At 35.1% G+C, this 17,201-nt stretch overlaps 1 protein-coding gene and 1 long non-coding RNA gene across 6 annotated transcripts in view; one reads left to right on the plus strand and one right to left on the minus strand.

Moving 5' to 3' along the window:
• The window catches only part of LOC128186176 (uncharacterized), a 51,036-nt gene extending 36,061 nt beyond the window's left edge, over nt 1-14,975 (plus strand). For 3 of the 5 annotated variants that reach the window (XM_052855926.1, XM_052855927.1, XM_052855930.1), the window contains 7 exons: nt 8,546-8,635; nt 9,247-9,406; nt 10,141-10,310; nt 11,980-12,147; nt 12,551-12,653; nt 13,527-13,694; nt 14,589-14,975. In XM_052855926.1, the coding sequence (XP_052711886.1) occupies nt 8,546-8,635; nt 9,247-9,406; nt 10,141-10,310; nt 11,980-12,147; nt 12,551-12,653; nt 13,527-13,694; nt 14,589-14,725 (996 nt within the window). In that variant the 3' untranslated portion in view covers nt 14,726-14,975. Of the gene's footprint in view, nt 1-8,545; nt 8,636-9,246; nt 9,407-9,753; nt 9,825-10,140; nt 10,311-11,979; nt 12,148-12,550; nt 12,654-13,338; nt 13,401-13,526; nt 13,695-14,588 lie in introns of those variants that run through there. The other 2 variants (XM_052855929.1, XM_052855931.1) reach the window with 2 other exon arrangements.
• Nucleotides 668-5,021, minus strand: LOC128186225 (uncharacterized). The gene is made up of 3 exons (XR_008243908.1): nt 4,551-5,021; nt 4,180-4,324; nt 668-1,908 (listed from the first exon to the last, which is right to left on the minus strand). It is a non-coding gene; the product is annotated as an uncharacterized LOC128186225 (long non-coding RNA).
• Nucleotides 14,976-17,201: the final 2,226 nt, after the last annotated feature.

Consider the following 17,201-nt stretch of genomic DNA (forward strand, 5'->3'; position numbering starts at 1 on the left):
TGGACTGTCAAACAGTTACCCAGTTTGCCGTCACATTGAGAGCTTTTCTCTTATAATAAGGCTTACAGCAGTTATTTGTAATTTGTTGTTATCTTGGTGAGATTCTTTTAAACCTAATTTTTAGTTATAGCCAGTACTGTAAATTCCTTATTATATGCGAGTACTTAATTACGCGATTCCGCCGATTTGTATCAAATCACGAGAATATAAATCGCAATCACCAATTTTTTGTTATAATTTCCTATAGTTCAAAACTGTCTGAAAAATAAAGACGAGAATTAAAAATTTGCGAGTGTTGGCTCTTGCGATTTTACGCGGATATTAATTCCTCACTGTTTATTTGGAATCTACAGTAAAGGGTCCAGAGGATCAATTACCACAAATGAACATTTAATGACACACCATTCCATGTAAATTGGGGCAGGAGGTTACAGTGAAAGAATTCTTTGAATTTTGAGTAAAAACATAAAGTTTCCTCTTTTAATAATACATTCATAATGACGAACCAAGCCTCGTTTATGAGTCGTATATATCATTCTGTGTAGGTCAATCAAAATCAAGGCCAATTGGAGTGAAAAATTCTCTGAATTTTAGGTAAAAAAGATATGTGTTAAGTGTAAAAAATTCATGATGTACTTACTCTTGACATCCACCAAAATGGATCTCAAACACAATCCAAATCAAAAAAGGAAAATCAAAATTCCTTTTTTTTGACCCTGTTTTTCATATCTGCATCCATATAAACCCTTTTCTGCCAAAAATAAGCCTTTACAAGTCAAAGTTCATGGAATTTTCCTGCATCATTGACATTTAAATGCATTACACAGACATTTAAAATGAGTAACGTTCCTCTTATTCTTATAAAAACTTATGAAGCATCAGAAGAACGTTCCTCTTTACCTAAACTAAAATCTCTACATTTCATCTGAGGAACGTTCCTCTTTTCACTTTAACAGAAATCTTCACAAAGAATCTGAGGAACGTTCCTCTTTTCACTTTAACAGAAATCTTGACAAGTCATCTGAGGAACGTTCCTTTTTTCACTCCAACTGAAATCCTGACAAGTCATCTGAGGAACGTTCCTCTTTTCACTACAACTGAAATCTTCACGAGGAAATTCTTGAGGAACGTTCCTCTTTTCTCTTTAACTGAAACCTTTACATGGTACCTGAAGAATGTTCCAATTTCCTACATTTGAAAGTAAAAACAGCAATAAGCAAAATACCGGTAATCTTAAATTAAATAGGCATTTAAACATGTTATACTTTACGAAAATATTAAGGATGTTAACAAGTACTCGAGTACTTGACTATCGCTCAGTCCTGATGATGATCAGCTAAAATTTTCTAAGTTGATTACTCGATATAAAGTAAAAAAGATTTTGAATTTTTAATATTTTATATCGCGGCATTTTTGGGTGCCCCTTGTGTATTTCTTAAGCGGCAAATACATGTATATTAATTGGTGTCAAAAATTGATCTTGTATTGTAGATCAAACTATAACTAATTGTTTTCAATAAAAATACATAGGCATGTAATTAAGAATACCAATTTTAATATTTCTTTTTATATTAAATATCAAGTTTAGTTTGTAATTGGATTAGATGTTTATATAATTAAAAATTTTACTATATTAATAATTGTCTCAGTGCATATGATTTTATAATTACTAAAATCATAAAGCTCGCATCCATCAAATTCAGGATGGAGTTCCCAAGTAGAGCTGCATATTCCAGAAAGCACTTTCACTTAATTCGGTCTTTGATACATGGTTGACATGAATCAAGGTTTATCTTCTGTTCTGTTTATCTTCTGTTCATACTGTGTGACTAGCTGGATGGCTTTTGAACTTTTCTGTGGCCTCATTGATTTCCTCCCAGGGGGGGATGTCCAGATCTTCTATAGAATCTATGTATGATACATATTTGCATTAAAACTCATCATCGCTAAATAACTTCCTGTTATTTCATTTCATAATGAAGATCTGGTTGTAATGCTTATTTTTGTTAACAACACACAAATTCTCAAACATACATTTAGGTATTGACATTCTTTAAGAAGAAATACCAAGTATATTAAAGGTCACATAAGTTTTTCCCTGCTTAACTTGAAAGAGAGAGAGAAATTAGAGAGATGTAGCAAGAGAGAGAGAGAGAGAGAGAGAGAGAGAGAGAGAGAGAGATTTGTACAACAAATATATATACCTATATACCTAAATATGTTGAAACATTTACAGAATCCAAGCAGGATAATTAAGCATGAGTTTGATTTGAATCTACCAAACATCAATATACTCTTGAATTTCTGCTCTAATCTTAAAACACATTGGTATTACTGCATTATTTTTTTTGGATGGCGACAGATCTTAACACTTCACATCAAATCCCAAAGCTATTGTTATCGGGGCCAAACATTCTTGTGATTATGAGAATGGTTCACAGCTCTAAATTATTTGTTTTAAGCCAGACAGCTGAGCAGATGGAATTTGCATAACTTAAATAAAGCAGGAATTATTAACCACGTCAAACAAGAGAGCTGTATAATTCAGATTCTGTTCATCTTATCAATTTAATGTTGCAGCAAGGGAATACTAGAATTCAGTAAATAAGCTTGATGAGCTTGGGCAAACTTATTTTTGTTTGAAATTTAGAAGCATAAATTATTCAGAATATTTGCTCATCATAAATTCTGACTTGTTATACTAAGGACTTTATGTTTGTTTCATCAAAATTCTCTTCAATATTTTACATGCTCCCCAAAAAATGGGGGGGGGGGGACTCCATGTTTATTCACTTTTTGATATGTAAATTTAAGAAAATTGTTTACAGAAAAAGTTAAGGGGGGGGGGGGGGGGGTCCCTCCTACACCCTGATGCTACGTGCCTGCTTGAAAGGGTTGATTTAAAAATAGGGTGGTGTTTTTTTTTTTAAAGAAAACACTGCAAATAAATGCATCTTGGCTGATAGAAGAAGTGAGGATAAAAGGCAAAAAATTCTGAATGAAACAACATTATAAGGATGATTTAGCATCAATATTCCCAAATCACTTAATTTGCGGTAATTCCTATCCCCTACCCCCCTTCCCCCCTCCCCCGACCAAAAAAATAAGATGAAGAAAACACCTTACATTTCTCCCCTAAAAGAAAAGCTAATTTCGTGGAGGGATAGGACAAATCATCCAGTCATTCTTTAATTGAGTATTTATGTAGTATTTATTCCTTTTTAAGATATCAGTAATTCTCAGGCATGAATAACTTAATTATCATCAGTGCACTAGCTATAACTATATACCCGCTATCCATCTGCGGGTGCAACCAGATAATCTAAAAAAATTGTAAAAATTAAAAGTCTACACCAAAGAAATTAATTGAAGAAATATATGAATAATTTGATAGTTCTAATGTTTTCAGTTTAGAAGTAAAGTGGATATATTACAAGGAGAGGACATACATAGGCTATGCCTGTTGTCCAATCCTATTGAATTTATTCAATTAAACATGTTTAAATAAATTAGAAGTAAAGTGAAAAAGTCTTAATGATACCCGTTATCTAGTATTTTTGTTCAACTTAATTGTGCATATAATTCATTTCAATATAATATAAACAGTCACCATGTTAAGTTTGTTCCTAAAACATCAATTTACCTGTCTTAAAGTTAAAATTCATAATATACAACTGGAATAGTGAAACGGATAAGTAATGAACTTAGGAAAAAGTTCTTTCCTAATTACTTAGTCTTAAGTTTGCTTTGTGAAATGGGCCCCTGTGCACTCATTAGATTAATCCTTTCACATTTGTACAGGTTACAATTAATTGTGTGATAATTCATTTTGGCAGATTAATCATATATTTAATATTGAACTTTTTCTTAAATAGAGCATGTACCTATTCCATATGACCTAATATCTGTTTATGATTTTCCTATTTACAAAGTCTGATTTGTAAGATCTAAAACTCACATCATGTAAATGGAGTTTATAGTGTTACTGAATTCATTTGTCCCAAGAGGGCCATTTTCCTAGCAATGGCGTTGTCTGTTGATAAGCATTTGTAGGGGAAATTGATAACCTGTAAAATGAGAAGTGGCTAGCAGATTACGCTGTTTCAAAAGAGCCTTATGGGAGTAGTCCCAGAAGGACAGCTATAGTGTGAGATTAATTTTAAATTAAGAATAACAAACCTTAATCTTCAAGCATCTTCCATCCCGATCAAGCTCTGTCCAAATTAATGCTCCCCATCCTCTAGACCAGCAAACAATTCAAATGCAGTGATTTCAAATCTAAATCCAATAGGCAAAATATTTTGTCACTGCCAATCATCATCACCTATAACATTACATTGTATTATGATTACATTTTAATTTTGCACATCATTTTCAAAATTTGATGATTACAATAATTTTTTTAAATATCAGATAATCAAGAATTTTGTATCAATTTAATTTAAATGCTTTAGATTTGCAATTACCTTGATTGTAGTGAATTAGCAGAAGAGCAAAAGAAACTCAGTTATGTATTTTAAACGTTTGGATATAATAAAAGTATTTATTACCTTGATGCATGCATCCTGCAAAGTTTGCAACTGCAATTTCCAAACAATATTTCTGTTCTGCTTCATAAAGTACACATGCAGCGTTGATCTTAAATTAAATTTGCGACCACATTTTGCATCTGTTCCTAAAGCAGTGATCTGCTGTTGAAAGCTCTCAAATTTCACACAGTTACTATTATTAGCACACCCCGAACATCTTATCAGCATCCAGTTAGTGATTGACACCTGATAGAGGACCTTAGTTTGTGCATGTAACAGCAAGTTGTTACTCAGCTTGAAATGGCCGGCGGTGACATTAGCAAACCAAATGAAGCAGAGGAATATGGGCTTTAGGTCATGACATTTCTATTGACCATGCATGCTGAGAAGTTATTGAAAGAATATACTGGAGTATTTTGATATTAGATATTTTCTAGTTGATAAACATGAGGTACTCCAAGCAAGCCAAAAAGTGAGTTGGTTTTTTTTTTTCATAAAATATCCTACTTAATACCAGAGGTAGATTTGTAGATTTATCAAAACTACGAGTACACTATTGAATTGTAGCTCGTGTATGTTGTGATTTTATTAGGAAGGGGGTGGGGGTATTTCATGCGCGGATCTAGAGGGGGGGTCGGGGGGGGGGGGGTCCCGACCCCCCCTGGAAAATGAAAATTTATTAAATTTACATAGTAAAATTATTGCGAAAATATGCCTCGGACACCCCCTGGCAAACACAATTATCCTTCGGACCCCCCCTGGAAAAATTTTCTGGATCCGCGCATGTATTTGTTAGCTAGTGTAAGATAATATAATTTACATGTATATTAATATAATGATTGCATTTCATATGAGAACTGTAATTCAAATTTTACATCCTAATAATGTTTGTTACTATCATCCAGCTCAAAGAATTTGACAAATGCAAATTTCTGGTAACCTGATGGTTTTCTCAAAGCTTAGGTCCTGTCACACCAGATTGCATTCCCCCAGAGTTTCACGATACTGTTATATTTCTGGAATTGCTGTGGGTTCGCTGGGAAATTCAAAAACATTGTACTGTTTACAAGGTGAAAATGTGACAGTTGACCAAGGGATTTCTACTCAGCTCCTGCAGCGTGAAACTGCATTCCTACAAACTTTTACTAACAAATGACTGCGCTCCAACTGAGTGCTCATAATGTGCTTAGAGTTGTGACCTCGAGTTTACAGTGTGTGTGTGTGTGTGTGTGTGTGTGTGTGTGTGCACCCTTTTTCATCAGTCCTTATATTACTTAACCAACATCATATTGCTGTTTCAGCGGCTTGACACAAAGTTTTTGATTTTATATTTAAAATTGTTAAATTATGAGCTGCAAACCCGCTATCATCAGGAGTAATTTTGCACACTTGTTAAACAAGTTATTTAATAAGTGACATAATTAGCATGTCTTCTAAATTTCAATTGTGCTTATAGCTACAAGTGCAATAGGGGTTTTAGTGAAAATCATCCCTGCAATAATAATCACCGCAATGTATCAAATCAATTTGCATCATGATAGATATTAAAAATAAAATCAGGATTTTTCAGTAAAATGTTGACAATCGCACATCAATTATTTACAATTAATTTAAGCAAAACTTTTTTAAGTCCAATTGCACAGAAGACGAACAGACGGATAGTCAGACGGACGGACAAGGTGATTCTTATATACCCCCTAAACTTTGTTTGGGGGGGGGGGGTATAGAAACAATAAACTTAAGGTCAGTCGCGGGTTTACAATTTTGCGCCCTCTGCACAAGGTATTGCACAATACTTAAAGGAAATAGTTTCAATGTCGTAAAACACAAATGCAGAGTAAAATGTTCAAATATTCAGGTTATCATGTAACGTTTCTATATTTTTAAAATTTATTTATTATAAAAAAATTTTTTTTTTAAAAGTGAATCCTTAGAAAAATGTTCAGAAGTATTTTAATCATTTCGCCTCTTCTAGATCTTCAAAATCGATGTTATCCACCTCGAAGTCAATGTCTTACGATGACGTCAATTGAGACTCTGAGTCTCCTTAAGAATGATTAGTTAGCTTACTTTTGGTTTGTCAAAATCGTTGTTTCAATTTGTCTTTTATTAGTTTTACAAAGAGGATTGTTGCCAGTCATAGTTTGCGTAATGATTAAAATACTAAAAAAGGAAATGTTTTGAAGTCCTCGGGTGAGAAGTTAACATTTTGTTAAATGAAATGAGGAACTTTCCTCGAATGCATTGTAAAGATTTCAATTTAAGGAAAAAGAGGAACGTTCCTCGGATGCTTTATACAGATTTCATGTAAAAAGTAAACAATCAACTTGTGAAAGATTGTACGTTCATCAGATGCTTTATGTAGCTTTCAGATGAAGTGAAAGGAGAAACGTTTCTAAGATACAGTGTAAAGATTTCAAGTCAGGAACGTTCCTCAGATGCTTTGTCAGGATTTCAGTTTATACAAAGAAGTGGAAAGAGGAACGTTCCTCAGATGACTTGTCAAGATTTCTGTTGAAGTGAAAAGAGGAACGTTCCTCAGACGAATTGTCAGAATTTCTAATGAAGTGAAAAGAGGAACGTTCCTCAGATTCCTTGTGAAGATTTCTGTTTAAGTGAAAAGAGGAACGTTCCTCAGATTCTTTGTGAAGATTTCTGTTAAAGTGAAACGAGGAACGTTCCTCAGATTCTTTGTGAAGATTTCTGTTAAAGTGAAAAGAGGAACGTTCCTCATATGAAATGTAGATCTAGATTTTAGTTTAGGTAAAGAGGAACGTTCCTCTGATGCTTCCTAAGTTTTTATAAGAATAAGAGGAACGTTACTCATTATAAATATCTGTGTAATGCATTTAAATGTCAATGATGCAGGAAAAATTCCATAAACTTTGACTTGTAAAGGCTTAATTTTGGCAAAAAGGGGTGTATATGGATGCAGATATGAAAAACAGGGTCAAAAAAAAGGAATTTTGATTTTCCTTTTTTGATTTGGATTGTGTTCTCAATTTACGCCAAATTGTGTTTTCTTTATGAAGGATAATTACACAACTCACTGTTCATTGTAAATCAAGGAGATACTCTGGTTCATAATTTACCTTATAAAATATTCATCACATGTTATGAATATTCATTGTATATTTTTATGATTTAATGCATCATTCCATGTAAACCAATAAAAGTTGATCAGAAGTGATGCAGTGGATTGCAGTGGAAAAAATATCTGTATGAAATATTCATTTGAATTCATTATTTATCAAATGGCATGTAAATTAATTGAAATGGATCCCTATGAGTGCAGATAACTGCAATAAAACAGTTCTCTGGATTTTGAATCAATAAAGCAGTTGCCATATTTCCTGTAATAGAATTTAAAAGTTGCAGAGGTTTTCTGCAATGATATCGTTTCTTTAGATTTTGTGATTCCCTACATTCTGTAAATTCCTTATATAATGCGAGTACTTAATTGCGCAATCCTGCTGTTTTGTATAAAATCACGAGAATATAAAATCGCGAACACAGAACTCTTTACCTTATTTGTTATTGTTCTCAACTCTGAAAAAATAATGGCAAAATTCTTAAATCCGCAAAGGATTCTTCTCGCGTTTTACGCAGATATTAATTCTTCGCATTAAATTAGGAATTTACAGTAATTATAAAAGCTCAAAAACAGTTCAAAAACAGTGTTAACAGCATGTTAATGAGGCATAGACTTTACAATTTGAAAAAATATTTAAGTCAAACTTAGATAAAGTCAAATTAAGTTTAGTATCTATGTACAAAATACCACTAACAAAATAATGTCAAAGTTTTTTCATAACATGCATAAGGAATGTATATATTTCGCTGACAATCTTAAAGGGTACCAATTTTTGAAATTTTTTTCAGGCACATCAAAGGTTTTAATTTGATAATATTTGTGGTAGATTTTGAGAAGAAAACTATGAAGGTTTTGTTTATGCGTTGATTTATGTTGTAGAGTTGATTTTGATAAGACAGTTATGGAGTTTTTGTTTATTTAGGCCGGACACACCGTGACAGTGTATGAGAGAAACGACCGTCCAGGAGGACTACTCAGATACGGAATTCCTACCATGAAACTCGACAAAGATGTGAGTATTCCACGAACAATCTATTTTGTAGCCAGTCATTCCTTAATGATACCTACAACTCGTGTGGGGTACGTGAGCTTGCTCATTTTTTCTTTCATATTTTATTTATTTATTTATTTTATTGATTCCCTTCGTAAATGTGATGTTATTCAGGTAGTAAATGTGATGTTATTCAGGTTGTTAATGTGATGTTATTCAGGTTGTTAATAAGATGTTATTCTGGTTGAAAATGTGATGTTATTCAGGTTGTTAATGTGATGTTATTCAGGTTGTTAATGTGATGTTATTTAGGTTGTTAATGTGATGTTATTCAGGTTGTTAATGTGATGTTATTCTAGTTGTAAATGTGATGTTATTTAGGTTGTTAATGTGATGTTATTCAGGTTGTTAATGTGATGTTATTCAGGTTGTGAATGTTAAACTATTCAGGTTGTAAATAAGAGTCATTTAGATGCTTATTGGGATGTTATTTAGATGCTTATTGGGATGTTATTTAGATGCTTATTGGGATGTTATTTAGATGCTTATTGGGATGTTATTTAGATGGTTATTTTTATGTTATTTAGATAGTTATTGGGATGTTATTTAGATAGTTATTGGGATGTTATCAGGTTGTACAGAGGAGGGTAGATCTGATGACACAGGAGGGGATCGCCTTCGTGTGTGGACAGGAAGTGGGTAAAGATCTACCGGCCACTAACATCCTAGCTGAGAACGATGCCATGGTGCTGGCTCTAGGGGCCACCTACCCCCGCGATCTACCTATTCCAGGTAAACACCTGTACAATTATACTTCATCAACAGGTATTAACTGAAGTAGTTAATTTCTTTCAGTAACACTTCCCAGGCCCTTCAGGATTTGTAGGGACAGCATCTTCATTTCTGTCAAATCATTCATGACTTGAGTTTCATTTACTTCTTCACTATTTCCCCGTCCACTCATTGTCAAGGACTAGATGTTTAGATGATTGTTGTGTTGTCAATGAGAACTACTCTGTCATTTTAATGAAGAAATTATTCTTGGATTGAGTTAGTAACTGTTTTTTGGCCCTCTCTTCCTTTCTCTCTCCTCTTCCTATGAAATGATTTTACAAGAAGTTGATAACTTATGTTTGCAGGAAGAAATCTGAATGGTATTCACTACGCCATGAGCTTCCGTGTTGTGATACTGTAAACGCACTATATTTGGCGTGTACGATATTTTGCGGAAATTGGTTTTTGAACAAGTTGGCATAGATTTGAATTAGTGTATTCTTGAATGTGACTATTCTTATACATACATGCATGGTATTAAGCGATGTACTTGATTAAGCGGAAGTCGCATTCCGCCAAAAGCGCTTCATAGAGTACACAGCCAAATGTAGAACGTTTACAGTATTACAAGAAGTTGATAACTTATGTTTGCAGGAACATTGGATTGAGTTAACTGTTTTTTTGCCCTTTTCCTTTCTCTCTCCTCTCCCCACGAAATGATATTACAAGTAGTTGATATCTTATGTTTGCAGGAAGAAATCTGAATGGTATTCATTATGCCATGAGCTTCCTTGAGTCATGGCAGAAAGTACAGCATGGGAATGAACTGGACTATTTAAAGGTGTACGCCAAGGATAAAGATGTGGTCATCATTGGGGGTGGGGACACAGGCTGTGACTGTATAGCTACCTCACTCAGACAGGTAAATACATAGTAACCTCACTCAGACAGGTAAATACATAGTAACCTCACTCACACAGGTAATTGTTTTCCCTCAGACTGAAATGTCACATTTTGATTGGATTAAACATGGCACGTGATTGCCTCATATATCTCTATGTAGGTTCTTTGAGGATTAATATTAGGCAATGTGGCCGTCATTGGCCGCCGCCTCACCTACTCATCTCGATTATTCATATTATTTAACACAGAAACCGTGCTCAGTAAGTCCTTAAAATATTTAGAGTAGTGGTCCTTTGGAATTATTTTTAAATTAGAGAAGTTGCCCTTTGAATATTGACGTCACATTGTTGTGTCTTGAGCAGAACAAAATGGCAGCGTCTAACGTTAAATTTGCTCAGATCTCTGCAGAGGTTAAAAATTGAATAGCAACAAAACATTGTAAGTAATATGGGTGATCCGAAGATTTTTAAAGCGTATTTGAAAGGTGGTATTGATAATTTTGAAGAGTTTAAATGAGTTTAATTGGACGAGATGTAAGGCATTTTGTACATGGCTTTGCGTAGATCACCGCTATTTACCAATGAATATGTCGCTTGATAGTCCTCGGGAAAACAAAACACTTATTAGGTTAGTTACTGACTCACTACGGAAATATATCGGGTTGATCAATCTCATAGACGGCTCGGCTTCGCCTCGCCATCTATAAGATTGATCAACCCAATATATTTCCGTAGTGAGTCAGTAACTAACCTAATAAGTAATAATACATAGTAACCTCACTCAGACAGGTAAATACATAGTAACCTCACTCAGACAGGTAAATACATAGTAACCTCACTCACACAGGTAAATATATACCTCACTCACACAGGTAAATGTCTACCTCACTCAGACAGGTAAATAAATACCTCACTTACACAGGTAAATAAATACCTCACTTACACAGGTAAATACATAGTAACCTCACTCAGACAGGTAAATACATAGTAACCTCACTCAGACAGGTAAATAAATACCTCACTCAGACAGGTAAATACATAGTAACCTCACTCAGACAGGTAAATACATAGTAACCTCACTCAGACAGGTAAATAAATACCTCACTCAGACAGGTAAATAGATATCTCACTCAGATAGGTAAATACATAGTAACCTCACTTAGACATGAAGATATATACCTCAATCAGACAGGTAAATAAATATCTCACTGAGATAGGTAAATATATACCTCACTCAGACAGGTAAATAAATACCTCACTCAGACAGGTAAATATATACCTCACTCACTAGGTAAATACATAGTTACTTCACTCACTTACAGGTAAATACATACCTTTGTAACCTTACTCACTGAAAGGTAAAAAGATACCTCATATCACTCAGACAGTTACTTGTATAGGTACTTCACTCAGAAAGGTAAATTTAAATCTTACTTACACAAGTAAATGAACTCTCACTAATGTTAGTAAACCTACCCCTCTTTTAAATGAAAACGGATGAAGACATCATTCAACATAAAATTGTATAGTCTCACATTACTGGGGACTAAGAGTATATCTGAAATAGGTCTGATTTTGGCTGATGATGAGACAGAGATATCCTGTACTTGATGATGTATTTGTGAACTTTGATTTGTTTCCTAAGGTTTCTCACTCAGCAGTATTGTTAACAATCTCAAACCATTGCAGGGGGCCAAGAGTATAACAACCTTTGAGATCCTCCCTCCTCCCCCACCCACCAGGGCTCCCAGCAACCCCTGGCCAACATGGCCGCGTGTCTTCAAGCTAGACTATGGACATGAAGAGGTCCAACTCAAATTTGGGAAGGATCCTAGAATCTTCAACATAAAAAGCACGGTAAGAGTTGAGAAAACAGTGTAACAATACTACATGTCAACAGTGTAACAATACTACATGTCAACAGTGTACAATACTACATGTCAACAGTGTAACAATACTACATGTCAACAGTGTAACAATACTACATGTCAACAGTGTAACAATACTACATGTCAACAGTGTAACAATACTACATGTCAACAGTGTAACAATACTACATGTTAACAGTGTAATTCAAGAATGCTTCATATAAACAAAATAAGTCAGGAATTCTATATTTGGACATTGTGATTCAAGAATGCTACAAGTAAATGGTGTAAGTCAAGAATGCTATATGTTTTAATGATATTAGACTGATTCATGTTAACAGTGTAAAAAAGATTTGTGCTATCAGTAAGAAATTCTGTGTTGTTATTTGTAGGAGTTTGTGGATGATGGGAATGGTAATGTGAAAGGTATAAAGACAATGAAGGTGGAGTGGACGAAGGATAAAGCCGGCCGCTGGAACATGGCCGACGTGCCAGGTACGTCTACACATCTGTCAAACTGTCCTTCTGTATCTCCATGTCTTTTTCCATTCATTTATTCCTCCATCTGTCTTTCTGTCAACTTTTATCTGTTCTAATGACCATGATTTATCTAACAAAAATGAACCATAAATAGCTTAGTTAAGAAGGGGAAAAAAAAATCTAAGTAATAATTTCAGTATAGCTGTAATTCGCTATATCTTTGTTCGATATATATCTGAATTTTGCTGTACAATGTTCTATAAACCTGATTGTTTCTAATGCTTCTTTTGTTCTCTATGTTTGTATTATTTGAGATAAGCTATAATAATTATGTTCTACTAGCCAATTCTAGACATTCTCTTGTTTGAGTGCAAGAAACATTCAATTCAAACTGACAAGTCTAAGGCACTGACAGGTCTCTCACAAGCCACAGGCAATTACAAATCTCAGAAAGTCTCTTATACATCTTAGACACTGACAAGTCTCTAACACTGACAAGTGTCAGGTACAAGTCTTGGATACTGACAAGTCTTGGATACTGACAAGTCTCAGATGCTGACAAGTGTCGGACACTGACAAGTCTCAGATACTGAGAACTCTAGGATACTGACAAGTCTCTAACACTGACAAGTGTCAGGCACTGCTCAATCTCAGATACTGACAAATCTCTAACACTGACAAGTTTCTGTCTGTTGTGTAGGTTCTGAGGAGTTCATTAAGTGTGACAAGTTTCTGTCTGTCATGTAGGTTCGGAGAAGTTCATTAAGTGTGACAAGTTTCTGTCTGTCGTGTAGGTTCTGAGGAGTTCATTAAGTGTGACAAGTTTCTGTCTGTTGTGTAGGTTCTGAGGAGTTCATTAAGTGTGACAAGTTTCTGTCTGTCGTGTAGGTTCTGAGGAGTTCATTAAGTGTGACATGGTGCTCCTGGCCATGGGTTTCCTGGGACCAGAGAAGAAGATTGTGGATGAACTGAAAGCCAAACTTGACCCCAGAGGCAATCTGGAAACCCCCCAGAACAAGTATTCCACTAGTATCCCCAGAGTCTATGCTGCTGGAGGTAGGCATCTTTCTCTTTACTGTTTAATTCACCTAGGAACGTGACATTTCATTTATATTTTGAATTTTTCTCTCATAATGCACTGCTTTAAATCAGGTTGATCAATTGAGTTTATTATACTTTCATGTTCAATACTAAAATCTGATTGGTTTAGATGCAGTTGATAATCCGTTCTATTACCCTCAATGTTAGCAACACACTTGGCAACGGGTAACACTATATATATGTTTGGGAGGGTAACAGTTGAAATTGACACCCCAAGGAAACCATTGTCAACCGACGCGAAGCGGAGGTTGACAATGGTTTTCGAGGGGTGTCAATTTCAACTGTTATCCTCCCAAACAGGCACTGTTTATTTTATTATACTGAATGTCTTAATTTTATAGATTTTTTTTACTGCTTTTACATAGAAATGATGTGAATTCCACTGCGAACCGTACGCGCATAATTTACGCGCATGTAACAATTCGTTGTGTTACCGTTGCTAAATGTGTTGCTAACTCTGAGGGTAATAGAATTATGTATTGTTATATTCAGTAGAATATTCTCAATATATAACCGTATAGAGACGAATAGTCAATTATTATATTATTAGCTGGTCCGAAAAATATTGACTGGTCAATATTTTTTCAATATTGACCAGCTAGGAATAATTTCTAGAGAATATTCCCGCTACTTCAATTAATCGCTTCTGATTTGTTGATTTGTAAACAACCCCCTCGGGACAAAAATACTGCCCTCAGCTCTGCTTCGGGCAACATTTTGTCCCTCGGGGCTAATATAATCAATGTTACCCTCAACCCCAGTCAATATTTGTATAATGTTATCTTGTATGAATTTGTTTTTCCCAAAAAATGTTTCCTTCCATTTACTGACCTTTGAACTCATTTTCAGATTGTAGGCGTGGCCAGTCCCTAGTGGTGTGGGCCATCTCTGAAGGTCGCCAGGCAGCCCGTCAAGTTGACCTTGACCTGATGGGATCCACCTGTCTGGCGGGCCCCGGTGGTATGGTGTACCAGCCCGAGTCCTAGAGGACTGGGAGTGGATAGACATTGAAGGCAGGAGACAAACAGGAGAGTGAATCAAAGGGAGACAACCAGCAAAAAACCTAGTCAACCAGTGATGCATCTCTCTTGGTTGGAACATTTATGGAGAATAAAGATTTTCTTCTTATGTTGGATTTGAGAAAAATAGTATGGCCATCAAAGCATGTAGAAAAAAGTGAAATAAATATTAATTGTTAACACTTCATGAAAGATACACCATGTCTGTTTAAATAGAGGGTAAAACAAAAAGATACTACTGAGTGTGTATCTAACCCGTTCCTTTCGGCTCCATGTTGTTTGGTTGATTTTATAACTTAATATATTTTTACTGTTGTTTTGTTATGTTTGTACCAGAGTAGAGTTTTTAGTATAACCAGTTCTAGACTTCTAGAGTTTTTGTACATAACTACAGATGCGTATGTTCATGCTAATTGTTTGCTGTAGAAAAAAAGTCCACAAACTGAATGTAGATTAAGCATGTGCATGGAATGGTACTCGACAGTGCTTCCTTTTTTCCAAACATTTCATTTTTTTTTTTTAGAAATTATTCAAGTAAATCTATAATCTTAACGTACCGTAGAAGCACATATTTTTGTTGGGTCAAAATTTCATTGTTTTTAAACCAAATACAATTTCGTTGGCATTTAATTTCGTCATATCGTTATCGCTTGTATTCATTAATACTTGGGTTACAAATTCGTCATGGATTTAAATTCGTTGATTTATATTGCCAACAAAAATAATGAAATTATATCCCCAGCAAATATATTTGCATCTACAGTATATAAAAGGTCAGGGGGCAAATCAAAAGTTCAAATTTTTCTCTGTTGGTATTTTCTTTGATATAGAGAGTTATTGTTAAAATTTGATTAACTTTGTTAATAACCATAAGATTGTTAATTCCAGTTTGAGAAAGATTGTTACACGTTAATAGAATTTGGTGTCACAGTTAAATTGTTACAAATTGTTATTGCTACAGAACCTGTGATCAGTTGTAAATAACAGATTCCTGGTGATGATACAACTATAGACTGTGTATTGACTTGTTATTAGATCGGAATGTACACAACTTCAACATGCATGGGATGAAAATTGCTCTTTAGAAATTTTAATTTTTAAAATGTAAGAGTTATTCCTATTGTCAGGAAAACATGGTAGAGACTCGCAAACATTTCCGCTGTGTCGGCTCAACCAAAGCCTTACTTTCAGCCTGTTGAATCGTCGTTAAATGCTAGTTGTGATTTTTATCTTTGGAGGATAATTACATGGTGTATTTTTCCGCTTTGCTCTTTGCTGCATCACAAGCGTTCACTGTCGCGTGTGTGTTCCTTTTACATTCAGGATTCTCACAAAACGTTCTAATGGTCATGTCAGACACTTGATGTAACTAGGTTAGCTCTGACCTTGACCTCAGGTTTAATAGTTCAAGGCCGCTATCAAGTTTTTGACCTTTATTTTTGCAAGGGTTAATCAGACCCAAGAATTATAATCTTCTGAAAACCAATTTTTTAATCGACAGACTTTTAAAATTGATGTCAATTGGTGCCATAGCAACGGCACTGTTCTACTTATGTCATGTGTATTTTGGGGGCGGGGTTTGTAAAGCATAATATACACTGCATGTTGGTGCATTCTATTCTTGTTTAACTTTAGAGAAATAAATTTTACTTGTGAGAAAAAGGGGTCTTCTGTTTTATCTATCTGTTGTGAAGTGGATAGTTACTTTTAAGATTGTTTGATCGATGAAGTCTTCGTTTCTTTACGCAATCCTACTGGTATCCTGTCCCAACAAGCTCAATCCTACTGCTATCCTGTCCCAACAAGCTCAATCCTACTGCTATCCTGTCCCAACAAGCTAACTATTGTACAGTTAATATGTACAATCCTACTGGTATCCTGTCCCAACAAGCTAACTATTGTACAGTTAATATGTACAATCCTACTGCTATCCTGTCCCAACAAGCTAACTATTGTACAGTTATTATGTACAATCCTACTGGTATCCTGTCCCAACAAGCTAACTATTGTACAGTTAATATGTACAATCCTACTGGTATCCTGTCCCAACAAGCTAACTATTGTACAGTTAATATGTACAATCCTACTGGTATCCTGTCCCAACAAGCTCAATCCTACTGGTATCCTGTCCCAACAAGCTCAATCCTACTGGGATCCTGTCCCAACAAGCTCAATCCTACTGGGATCCTGTCCCAACAAGCTCAATCCTACTGGTATCCTGTCCCAACAAGCTCAATCCTACTGGGATCCTGTCCCAACAAGCTCAATCCTACTGGGATCCTGTCCCAACAAGCTCAATCCTACTGCTATCCTGTCCCAACAAGCTCAATCCTACTGGGATCCTGTCCCAACAAGCTCAATCCTACTGCTATCCTGTCCCAACAAGCTCAATCCTACTGGGATCCTGTCCCAACAAGCTCAATCCTACTGGGATCCTGTCCCA

Source organism: Crassostrea angulata, chromosome 5 (genome assembly GCF_025612915.1).
Source record: "Crassostrea angulata isolate pt1a10 chromosome 5, ASM2561291v2, whole genome shotgun sequence".
Taxonomy (NCBI): domain Eukaryota; kingdom Metazoa; phylum Mollusca; class Bivalvia; order Ostreida; family Ostreidae; genus Magallana; species Magallana angulata.